General features: G+C 41.9%; 1 protein-coding gene across 1 annotated transcript; it reads right to left on the reverse strand.

Annotated features, from left to right (window-relative positions):
* Window positions 1–601: 601 nt before the first annotated feature.
* LOC124113201 (carnosine N-methyltransferase-like) lies at window positions 602–12683 on the reverse strand. Its single transcript, XM_046473470.2, has 8 exons — window positions 12585–12683; window positions 9594–9792; window positions 8762–8931; window positions 7088–7228; window positions 4699–4877; window positions 4294–4407; window positions 2716–2819; window positions 602–1159 (listed from the first exon to the last, which is right to left on the reverse strand). Exons 1-8 carry the CDS (start codon window positions 12668–12670, stop codon window positions 1058–1060), a joined length of 1095 nt encoding a protein of 364 aa, XP_046329426.2. The 5' UTR covers window positions 12671–12683; the 3' UTR covers window positions 602–1057.
* Window positions 12684–13043: the final 360 nt, after the last annotated feature.

Here is a 13043-nt window from a genome sequence, read left to right on the forward strand (position 1 = left end):
ATATCTGGTTTAACATATTGTTTCAGTTTCTACACACTAGAATGTACTGAAAAAAATGCTAAAAGCCAAGTTTGGGCTAGTTTTCTGCAACACATTCCTATAATTAACAACCTGGATGAAATGGTGGTCGTATAGGAAAAATAACTGTTGGTGGTTCCTTAAATTAGAAATATTGTGGGACATTTTGGGAAAGTGATCTTGTCTGAGAATGTTACTTAAATTAAACACATCAATTCCCTTCTTCATAAATTTCAACTTCTAGAACATGTGGTCTTTGTCTGATTGAGAAGCATCTGTTTCTGGTTTGGACAAATACTTCCAAGCAGTATCAAGAACTGGACTCTAGTCACTACTGTGGGCAATGTGCAATGTCCCACGTTGTCAGGGCAAGATGACACACAGCCAACCAAGTCAACCAGTCCTCCGTGCCCATCCATCAAGTTGTTTCTCATAACAAGCACAGGTGGCTAGGCACCTTTTCTGTTTGTTTGTTTGTTTGTTGTTTAATGCTGCACGCAGCTATATTTCAGCTATATGACAGCAGGTGTAAATAATCGAGTTCAGACCAGACAATCCAGTGATTGACATCATGATCATCGATCCACGCAATTGGAAGACATGAATCAACCAAGTCAGCAAGCCTGACCACCCGATCCAGTTAGTCGCCTTTTACGGCAAGAATAGGTTGCTGAAGACCTATACTACCCCTGGATCTTCACGGGTCGGCTCCTCTTCTAAAGTGGACTCCGAAGGGTGTTTGATTTCATTGCTGTAACTTGTAATGTGTAGTTATTCTTTCAACCAGGAACCATATCCACACTCCTGCATGTCATATCCTCATGCTATCCTGTCTCCTTGAACTCACATTTCTCTGTAGTCTGCTCAATAGGAAACGCCCACAAAATGGCTGAACAGCTCAAGGGCAGATAACTTCATATCCTCCTGTTCTCCTGACTCCACATTTCTCTGTAGTCTGTTCAACGGGTAACCTAGCACAAACAATATCTGAACAACTCAAGGGCAGATAACTCTTGAAAGCTTGACTGTAAGCCCTCGGTCAGGAGGGTTTCCTGGCCACGAAGAAGACACTGTGATACTGATACTGCAACATGGACTTGGTGTTCTGTGTGTAGGTCGACTTCACATCAACCTCCTCTTTCTGCAAAGTAACATGCCAGCATTAGGTACAGGGGCAAGGAGTTATCCTGTGTATGGTTTCAGTAAACCTCCCCAGCATTGTAACTCTGGCTTTGTGCTCATTGGCGGCTAATTAAAACCAATGGTTCCATTTTTGAGAAAATGCTAGGTGGCCCACGTCACGTCTATACTAAAACAGTTCCTCAAAAAAGGGGCTGTGGGGTAGTCTAGCGGTTAAAGCATTTGCTCATTATGCTGAAGCCCAGGGTTTGATTCCCATCATGGGTACAATGTGTGAAGCCCAATTCTGGTGTCCCCTGTACCTCTGGCTTTTAACTCATTGGCTAATTCAACCAATGGTTCCATATGCTGAAAAGCTGAGTTCAAGATCAAAGGGTATAACTTATCAATGCCTCTGTATTTATTTATACTTAAAACATTCCAGGGGAAGTAGTCCATCAGAGTTGATGACACTTCAAGAATACAGTCCCGTGACAAAAGTATGATCTTTGTGAAGTTGTTATGCTAATGAACTGACAGTTTGAGGGTCATGTGACTCCTCTCTCGTCAAATGGAAAAGCTGTGTATGGAGAAAACTTCACGTAAAAGCATAAATACATCAAAATGAGGAAAATAAAACATCTTTTAAATAAACCTTTTCAGTGACTCCTTTGATAATAACAAGTAGATTTAGCAAAATGTCTGAAACACAAAACAAACTTATGCAACTGTAAGACCAATGTTATTTTAAAAACTAAGGGGGCCCCGCGGTCCTTGACTTTATATCATCAGGTTCATGATTCGGACCCCAGAACTTCCACTGACACGCCACTGTGTCATACCTCTATAACAAAGCCTATCGTTTTAATGACATGCTTCAGCTCTTCGTAACTAAGGACCCCAGGACTTCCACGGACGCTCAACTGTGTCCTACCTCTATAACAAAGCCTATCATTGTAATGACATGCTTCAGCTCTTCGTAACTAAGGACCCCAGGACTTCCACTGACGCTCAACTGTGTCCTACCTCTATAACAAAGCCTATCGTTGTAATGATATGCTTCAGCTCTTCGTAACTAAGGACCCCAGGACTTCCACTGACACTCCACTGTGTCCTACCTCTATAACAAAGCCTATCGTTATAATGACATGCTTCAGCTCTTCGTAACTAAGGACCCCAGGACTTCCACTGACACTCAACTGTGTCCTACCTCTATAACAAAGCCTATCTTTGTAATGACATGCTTCAGCTCTTCGTAACTAAGGACCCCAGGACTTCCACTGACACTCAACTGTGTCCTACCTCTATAACAAAGCCTATCTTTGTAATGACATGCTTCAGCTCTTCGTAACTAAGGACCCCAGGACTTCCACTGACACTCCACTGTGTCCTACCTCTATAACAAAGCCTATCTTTGTAATGACATGCTTCAGCTCTTCGTAACTAAGCACCCCAGGACTTTCTCTGACACTCCACTGTGTCCTACCTCTATAACAAAGCCTATCGTTGTAATGACATGCTTCAGCTCTTCGTAACTAAGGACACCAGGACTTCCACTGACACTCAACTGTGTCCTACCTCTATAACAAAGCCTATCGTTGTAATGACATGCTTCAGCTCTTCGTAACTGAGTTCTATGGAGCTCTCGTTGGCCAGGTCCGCATAGTGGTACAGCAGGGGACCTGGAACAGCAGCACATCACACAATGTATTACCTACGACGACAAACATATAACCAGTAAGACACATATGCTTGTATAATAATCTCTGTCTATTACCTACGAGGGCAAACATATTGGGGGTCATCAAAATCATATGTGCCCTGGGGTCACATCACGTCACGAGACAACAGTGTATTGTTTCCATCATATAGACAGTATTGTCGATGTCATTCGAATCTTTTTGTTACATGAGGTTGGAACGACGTCACACTGGAAAGGACGTCATAGCTGAAGATTGTTGATGTCAGTCTTTTTCTAAAAGGGCAGCTCAATAGCTTGGGAAATTCCGGAATTTAGACATTTGGATCGTAACCATAGTATGACATGAACATGAATATAATATCCTCAATGTCTTGCTACAGGTAGAGAAGCTCACCTTCGTTCAATGATGTAACAAGCATGGGGTGAGAATGTACCAAGTTGCATATTTTGCACACACAAAATAATAGCCCAAAACTTATGACAATTGTTTTATTAGAAACTCTTTTTAAAGTCAAAATGAAATCAGATAGACAGCTCATCATTGAGTTTCAATCCAATCTTGTTTGTCTCAAAGTTCAAAGTGACGCAGAGCATCTAACATCCGTGAGGGGATCAAACCAGGGTGCAGTGATGACTCAGCTTTACACCACCGCTAATTTGCATATCACGTACCCAGTCTTTTCTCTTGTTTTTAAACAAACATGCTTATTCTGAAATGAAAGCAGGTTGGCCAAATTGAAGCCTTTTAATGCGGCTTGCATATTGTTTTGCATGATTATATAGATATACTACGACACCTGCAACAGTGAGGAGCATGACAACGTATCTCTACACATCAAAGTGACCATGGTACCGTTGTACAAAGCGCTAAGAAGATAGTAGCTCCCATACCTTAACATAGACTTACGACAGTCGTAGCACCAAGGTGATTGTAACTCCCATACCTTAACATAGACTTACGACAGTCGTAGCACTAAGGTGATTGTAACTCCCATACCTTAACATAGACTTACGACAGTCGTAGCGCTAAGGTGATGGTAACTCCCATACCTTAACATACACTTACGACAGTCATAGCACTAAGATGATCGTAACTCCCATACCTTCACATACACTTACGACAGTCGTAGCACTCAGGTGATCGTAACTCCCGTACCTTAACATAGACCTACGACAGTCGTAGCACTAAGGTGATGAAACATATGAAAAATATATGCAATGTGTTGAATCGTTACAACTCGCAGCCTGCGACAGAAGTACTCTGTAATAGGCTGACTGCAAGGAACTCTGGGTAGGAGTGTGAACAAACCTAGGAATCCAGCAGGTCAGGCTCCATTCAACAAAGTCATAACTAGATCATAACTCTAACAAAGGCTCACTACAATCGCAGTGCAAAGATCAGTTTTCAGGAATGGGGCTCTGGAAATAAGGGGACACAACTCTATTGACCTTACCCAGGTTAATCCAGCACCCGCCTGGTTTGATGATCTTGTACATGGTTTCTACGTAGGCGATGATGTTGTGCGCTGTGTCAATGAAGAATACAGTGGCCACACAGTCCCAGGAATCTGTGGAAATACACCTGGCTGGTGAGTGGACCTGCATAATCATCATCTGACAATGTTTGTTTTGTTTGTTTGTTGTTTAATGGGCACTCAGCAATATTCAGCAAATACTCGGACAAGACAAGCCAGTGATTGACATCATCTGCATCGATCTACTCATTTGGGATACAATGACATGCATCAACCAAGTCAGCGATCCTGACCACCCGATCCCGTTAGTCGCCTTTTACAACAAGCATAGCCGCCTTTTACAGCATGCATGGGTTGCTGAAGTCCACAGTCTGACCATCTCACCTGGCTCCGTGTACACCTCCAGGAAGTCCCCAGCGGCCATTGAGAAATTGACTGTGGGGGAAATGCTGGTGGTCTCAATGTCGGGGAAACTGATTGGTCGAGTCTGATCTGCCCTGCACGTGTGGTTGCTCCACTGATGCACCCACGGATACATGGTGAAGGAATTCACATGCTTACATCTGGAAAATAAAATACAAAATAATCATTTTACGTGCAGAAAATTAATTCAGTTTCTAAACAACGGTGTTTGCTGCAAGGTAATTGCTTTAACAAACAGTCGTGATGCAGTATCCGGGAACAGTGACAAAAAAAGACTCTCTGCAGTTCAGGGCCATCTTCCCGAGGCAAGAGAGTTAACTGACTTTAAGGTCCAGTTTCCACCCTTGCCAAACTAGGCTGGAATTACTGGGCTCGATCGCAGCGCCAACAGTGGCTATTACCAGTTATGTCCCTTCTAAAACCTCTCCTATGGACCAATCAGATTCCACCTCTCGTATCACTTGCGTTTGCTTCACACAAAATGGTGGCGGCGAGTCAGGACGATCTGATCGATTATCAAGATCTATATTGCGATAAAACAGGTCTTACATCGCTGAATGCATCAAATCACGTGAGCACCTTGATTAAAAACTTGAAAAGATTTGGAAAATATCTGCTGACAACGAGTTGGCGGTGCACATGCTTTACAAATCCTGCAATCGACCAAAATCTGCACGATAGTTTACGAACTAGATTTTGATGTCGGTGCGCGATTTTGATTGGACTATGAGTAGTCTCGTTAGCCAAAATGTAACTCCATAATACCAGCCTAGTTCGGCAAGGGTGGCACTGGACTTTTATAGTCAGTTAACTCACTTGCCTCGGGAAGATGTTCAGGGCTAACTTAATATCAGTCTGCGACTTCAGCCACCAGTCCAAAGTCCATTTGAGTCAAGTAATATCCGCTGATGCTGAGAGTCAGGTTTGGGCTGTACACTCAAACGATATTTGCTCAGCTATGTTGGATTATTTACAACATGATAAAGCTTGAATATTGATTGTCAGGAAATCTGGTTTGCCATTCTAACACAGTGCACCTCGTGGGTTTTGTTTGTTTGTTGCCACACTCAGCAATATTCCAGCTATATGATGGCAGTCTGTAAATAATCCAGTCTGGACCAGACAATCCAGTGATTGACATCATGAGCATCGATCTATGCAATTGGGATACGTTGACATGCATCAACCAAGTCAGTGAGTCTGACCACCTGATTTCGTTAGTCGCCTCTTACAACAAGCATAGTCATCTTTTACAGCAAGCATGGGTTGCTGAAGACCTATTCTAACCTGGATCTTCACGGGTTAACCTTGCAGGATTTGTTTGTTGTTTAACGCCGCACTCAGCAATATTCCAGCTATATGACGGCGGTCTGTAAAATAATCGAGTCTGGACCAGACAATCCAGTGATTGACATCATGACCATCGATCCACGCATTTGGGATCGATGACATGTATCAACCAAGTCAGCGAGTCTGACCACCCGATCCCGTTAGTCACCTTTTTCAACAAGCATAGTCACCTTTTATGGCAAGTATGGGTTGCTGAAGACCTTTTCTACCCGGGAATGTTCACGGGTCTAACCTTGTAGAAAGTGAAACTGAATAGATAAACTGTATTCAGATGTATGCTTACCATAGATAGGTAAGGTGAAAGGAAATGGAATTTAATGTTGCGTTCAAGATCATTGCACTTATCAAGCAGTGTGTATGCATAAGGGGTGGGGAGGCTGCTTGTTCTCCACTTAGACAAAGTATACTGACTCCGAGCTGACCAGTCCTTTTAAACCCTTAATGACGGGTGCCAGGCAGGGTAACAACAAGTACCATCTTTAAACGTTTTTTGGTATTAAGTGGATTGGGATCAAACCCTTGACATTCCACAATCCACACCTCTGGATGGGACTTTCCTTGTCTGAATTGAAACTTGGTCAGATATTGACAGTATACTTCATGTGAGTGCTACAGCTGTGTGGGTCTTTAGTATTCACACAGACAAACTTTCTTTGATCCTATTGTAGTGCCAAATATTCACACAGGTCGCCTTATTTAGCATCAGGGAAATCCAGGGTCCACTTGCACAAAGCGACCACAGCGCTACCACTATCGTAGACTTTGTAAGAGCATGGGAGTTACGATTGTTTGGGCGGTCGGGTAGCCTAGTGGTTAAAGTTTTCGCTCGTCATGCCGAAGACCCAGGTTTGAATCCCGACATGGGTACAATGTGTGAAGCCCATTTCTGTGCAAGTGAACTCTAGTCAACAACTGTGTTATTTTGCATAACTTTCAGGGAAATGATAAATAAACAAGGCAAAACGCATGCATCAAAAGAGAGAAATAAAAAGGAACATACTTGTTAAGAACAAAGTTAGATGCGAATAACATGAAGAGGCTCCACTCGTTGCCTTGGCAACTGTAGCCGAGATTAGCAATCTCGAAGGCCAGGCGCCCCAGCCCTGCTCCAGGAACCAGGACGTACACAGACGAGGGGTCACTGCCAGACACATCAACAGTTACTGGTTAGTCACAAAACATCATCACCAACATCAACAACAAATGAAATCAAAAGGTATGACATGCTTTTAATATGTTGTGGAGTATTGAATATTTTGCAATTTTCAAAAATCTTGATATTTCTGGGGTCCATTGATACATGAATACCCACTCAGACACAACACTGACTCAGGGTCGACCAATCCTTGTTTTAGCCCCTAAATGACGAGCACTAGACAGGGTAACAACAAGTACCATCTTTTATCGTCTTGTGGTATGACCTTCCACAGACCTTCCCCTCTTCGGGCAAACCACATATCCACTACACCGTGTTCAGCGATAGCGAGAACTAAGATCTGATTTTAATGAGATTGCTACAAACCAAGACATGTGGGAAAAATAATCATAAATTGTGTTGACTTCTAGCTTGAAAAACAACATCAGAGAGGAACTTGACACACAGCATAGTGTTCCCTCTACATTGTACTTGTGTGGGAAATTGAACCCAGGTCTTTAGCGAGACGAGCAAAACTTTAACCACTTGGCTACCCCACTGCCCCTGGGTTTGATGCTGACAATCTGAACAAAACTTGAAACACAATCAGGACAAAACTTGAAACACAATCAGGACAAAGTTTCTGGCCTATCTAAGGGAAGCAACTCTGCACAGCCAATTCTGGGGTCTGACACAACTGGACTGACCAGGACGTACAGATGATTGGTTGGTTGGTTTGTTGTTTAACGCCGCACTCAGCAATATTACAGCTATATGACGGCGGTCTGTAAATAATCGAGTCTGGACCAGACAATCCAGTGATTGATAACATGAGCATCGATCCACGCAATTGGGATCGATGACATGTATCAACCAAGTCTGCGAGTCTGACCACCCGATCCCGTTAGTCGCCTTTTACGACAAGCATAGTCGCCTTTTACGGCAAGTATGGGTTGCTGAAGACCTATTCTACCCCGGAATCTTCACGGGTCGGACGTACAGATGAAGAAAATGGCTGTGTTGTGTTGTGTTGTTTCTTGACGACCTCAACATGACAATCAGCAGGGGTTGTAACAAATTTGTGATGGTTGAAATTGATCATTCCGCATCTTATCCGCATAATTTAGATTGTGTTTGTTTGTTTGTTTGTTTCTTAATGCCACACTCAGGAATATTCCAGCTATATGAGAGCGGTCTGTATATAATCGAGTCTGGACCAGCCAACCAGTGATTGATATCATGAGCATTGATATATGCAGTTGGGATACAATGACATGCAATTGCTTTGTTCTCATAATGAAGTGTTAGTAGCGGCTAGAGACACTCAACAATGCATTAGAACAATTATTTAAAAGGTTAACCACTTTAGTTAGTTAATTCTGATAAACTATCAACGTGAGAGTGGTTGGGCAAATAATGTAAAATCCAGCTATTTTTATTTTTTTTTAGATTATGGTTTTCGGGTTTTGGTTGGTTGAATCCTTAAAACAACAAAATAAAAAAATAGTCATTTGAATCATAATAATTGTTGATGTTTACCACTCTGAAGCTGGGAATCTGTGAACTATTTCCTGCATGATCGGCCTGTAGCACGCGTCTCTCTCCGCCCTCCCGTCCTCGCTCCAGTCCCGCACAAACTGCTTCAGCGTTGTTTTCACCTTGTCCATATCAAACGTTGTTGGCGGGATCTGCTTGATGTTGTCTCCCCCCTGACGGAAAGATACATACACTAACAGGGGGAGTGGCATAATGAAGTCATTATCTTTTACATTTATAATGTGCCAGTGTTGTGGCTGTTGAAAAAGGAAGCAAACCCACACTACCTCTCCTTGCCCATAATACCTACTCATTTCACCAAAATGATACATCATTTATACAACAAGTGTACAAGAACTTTCACCTAGCCTAGCCACCTAGGGGTGCTTGTGCCCATGTACAAATTGTGGCTGTTTGATTTTTCTCAAAGTAATTCTAAAAAAAAAGACATGAAAATTCAGCAAATGTTCTCAAAATAATTATGATTAATAATAAATTCATGATATATCACAATAATCATTATAAATAAGTAATTTGTGAAATCTTCATAAATTAATAATCATGAAATGTTCTAACAATAATCATGATAAATGAATAATTCATGAACTTTTCGCATAATATTCATGATAAACAGGAAGTTAATAAACTGTTCGGGGCGGTCGGGTAGCCTAGTGGTTAAAGCGTTCGCTCATCACGCCGAAGACCCGGGTTCAATTCCCGACATGGGCACAATGTGTGAAGCCCATTTCTGGTGTCCCCCACCGTGATATTGCTGGAATATTGCTAAAAGCGGCGTAAAACCATACTCAGTCAGTCAGTAATAAACTGTTCTCACATTCTGTAGGCCGTGACTCTTGTTCTCAAACATATGCTCTGTGTCCTGCAGGATGAGTTTGATGATTTCATAGTTGTGGTCAATGCTGGTCCGGATCAGGTCCAGGTTGGCCCGGAAGTCAGGGATGAGGGCCTTGTGGTCATCGGACAGCTCCTTGTAGTACCGGTCAGCGCTCTCCACACGCATCAGGGAGTGGGACCTGAAATACACAGGCATACACACACTCATCCTCAACTCTGGTTTGTTAATAGCTTGCCTGGTAGTCTCTTGGGACAATAGATCAACAGCAATTCTACAGCAAAACACACGACTTTGATCAGTCTATCAAAGAGTTCCATCTTTAAGTTTCTTTGTTTGTTGTTTAACATCGCACTGAGCAGTATTCCAGCCGTATGACTGCGGTCTGTAAATAATCGAGTGTGGACCAGACAGTTCAATGATTGACATCATGAGCATCAATCCATGCAATTGGGATATAATGACATGCATCAACCAATCCTGTTAGTCTCCTCTTACTACAAGCATAGTTGCCTCCTACAGCAAGCATGAGTTGCTGAAGACCTATTCTACGCAGATCTTTACAGGTAGTTCCACATTTTAGCATCTTTTGGTATCATGAGGATGGGCATCAAAGAACTGATCTTCTTCAGCTCTCCAGGCAGACGCTGTAACCACTAGACCATGGAGGCATCTAAGTATTACAAAAATTAAACCTGACTCAAATGCTTTGTTGAACAATGACCAAGACATGGCAAAGTCTTTATACATTTAACTTGAACTATTGACACATATGATTAAGTGTTCCATCCATTTTTTAGAGCCTCAGTTGGATAAAGTACTGCACTTTACAGGGTGCAGTTCTTCGGACTTCAATTAGCACCATGCAGAGGATCGTACTAAGTGTAGGGACAAGGCTGACAGATTTGTTCTCGGCCTGATAGTTTTAATTTCTGCAGGTCCTTACGTCCTGCAGTTTATTGAAGTAATTATTTAATAAACATTATTAATGTAATAAACATAACTTTCCTATTTATAAACAATAGGATTAGATCTTTTAAATGGTGTATGAAATGTTGTAGCAAAGATGTATTACAAGCTGATAATTTCCTGATAAATGTATGCTTCATCAATCACCTAATAGTCTTTGGGAACTTGGTGTGATAGCAGTAAAAGCTTCTGGTTGACTGGTGGTGTTTCAGCTAAAATGTTTGGGCCTAAAGTTTTTCCACTGGGCCTACAGGTTTTTTTAAAATCAATGGCCCTTAAGGCTCTCAATTTACTGAATTTCAGACACTGTACCCATAGTGTACCCACACCCTAAATCTCATCTATCCCTTGGGATAATATAGGGGTGCTTTGATCAGTTATGGGCTAAGGATAGAGATAGGGGTAGCAGGAGACAATTAGCATTATAGTGAGTGAGTTGGGTTTAACGCCGCTTTTAACAGTATTCCAGTTATATCACAGCGTGTCAACTTAATGTGGGAGGAAAGCCCGAAGGGATGCAGGTCTCAGGCGTTTACCACTTCGGTGAAACCAACAAGCACGGGTATGGTGCTGACAAAGCTAGAAACATAATCGGGGCGAGCCGGGATTCGAACCAACAATCATAGGTTTTTGGCGTGCACAAGGGACACAACTCTGTACAGCGTTTCGCGGCGCCTCAGACGACTGGGCCACCCGTGCCCCCCAATTAGCATTATAAGCTGCACCTGATAAACTGCAATCTAAATAGAGATTATTTAAATGAGCATGTGTGTCATACTGATTTGACGAAATGAGCATCAGAATTCTTGTATTTCCAGAGTGAGAACGAGGGTAATACATGCATTCTTACACAAGTTTTGTAAAATCAGTATCACACACATGCAGGTGTAATAGTTTCTAGTTACCCATTATGTCTTTATCCTTTTGATCCCTTTTAGAAAAAAAACACTGATCAAAACTGTTGTCCAAGAAAAACACAATATATAACATACATTAACAATCTTCAGCAATGATGTTGTTTCTAGTTAGACGTTATTCCCACCTTAAGTCACAATAAGATTCAAATGAATGCCATCCGGATGATGAAAAACAATACACTAGTGCACACGTATACGCTTTTTATGAACTTGGTTATTTCTAACCCTATTGGTTATAATTGCCAGTATGTTTTGTGTAATCCTGCTAAAATCATAAAACGCAAATGTGTATCAATAGGTAGTTAAACTTTCTACCATTACATAAACTGTATTAAGCCTAAAGTGCAATGGTCTGACTCTGATAACACTGAATTACAAAATAACCTAGATAGGTAGGCCTTTAAACAAGATTTCGCATGAGTACTCTTTGTCGGTACCATTAAATCAGGCCTTTCTGTTGGATTAGAATTTGATAAAGTAACTTAAAACATGTCACAATTAATAGGAATTTGTTGTAATTTCTTGGTAAGAATTTACTAAGAAAACAGTCTTTTGAACAAGCTTGTCTCAGCCCGGCAGTGTAAAGTAAAGCCATGGTAATTCTCATCCCCCTTTTCGTTCAAATATTGATATTGTTTTCATATATTGTGTAGTGACAAATCTAACGTTGAATTTTTATAAGATCGCAAACATTAACAAGAACGTGGGGAGGCTTGCACAAAAGGACAGATATGCCTAGATGTGTTTGGGAAAGGACGTTCCTTTTTGTCTTTTTGTTTTGTTTATTATGCAAGGCTCGTGTCGATCACTGTCGATGAGTTATCTCTTCAGAGTATGATATCCGCTCAGCAAATATTGGACGACAGTTTTCTCCGTCACTTAAAAAAAAAATAATATAAGGTCTCAGTTCATCAGTGGAGTCCACTACACCACGCTTACAACCTTGTTCAACAACACGCCACTGCATCGGGTCATGTCCAAATGTAGCCATACAAATATTGGAGTGTTTGTTTGACTCGGCTGCAAAGTCACCAGACTTTCTCTGTGAATATGGACCTCATCGAACAAGCACTGTCCTTGTTTCTACCTGTAAAACCTAAAGGCGTTGACGATTCTGAGGAAATGTTCTGTCTCCAACTTATCATCGTCGTCTCCATCTTCCATCGCTGCCATTTTGCAAAATGCGCCGTCTACATCCAAGGGAAGCAACCGCCTCTTCCAGACTAGGCAGACCACGACATATTATTCAAACTGTGATAAGTTTGTTTGTTGTTTAACGCCGCGCTCAGCAATATCCCAGCAATATATGACCACGGCCTGTAAATAATCGAGACTGGATCATAAAATCCAGTGGTTGACATCATGAGCATCGATCTACGTAACTGGCATACGATGACATGCATCAACCAAGTCACCGAGCCTGGCCATCCGATCCCGTTAGTCCCCTCTCACCACAAGCATGGGTTGCAGCAGACCAATTCTAACCCGGATCGTCACGAGTCCTGCTATAGGTATACATTTTATTCAAACTGTTAATTATAGATCA

The sequence above is a fragment of the Haliotis rufescens genome, unplaced genomic scaffold (assembly GCF_023055435.1).
Source record: "Haliotis rufescens isolate VD_foot unplaced genomic scaffold, xgHalRufe1.0.p SCAF_14, whole genome shotgun sequence".
NCBI classification, from domain to species: domain Eukaryota; kingdom Metazoa; phylum Mollusca; class Gastropoda; order Lepetellida; family Haliotidae; genus Haliotis; species Haliotis rufescens.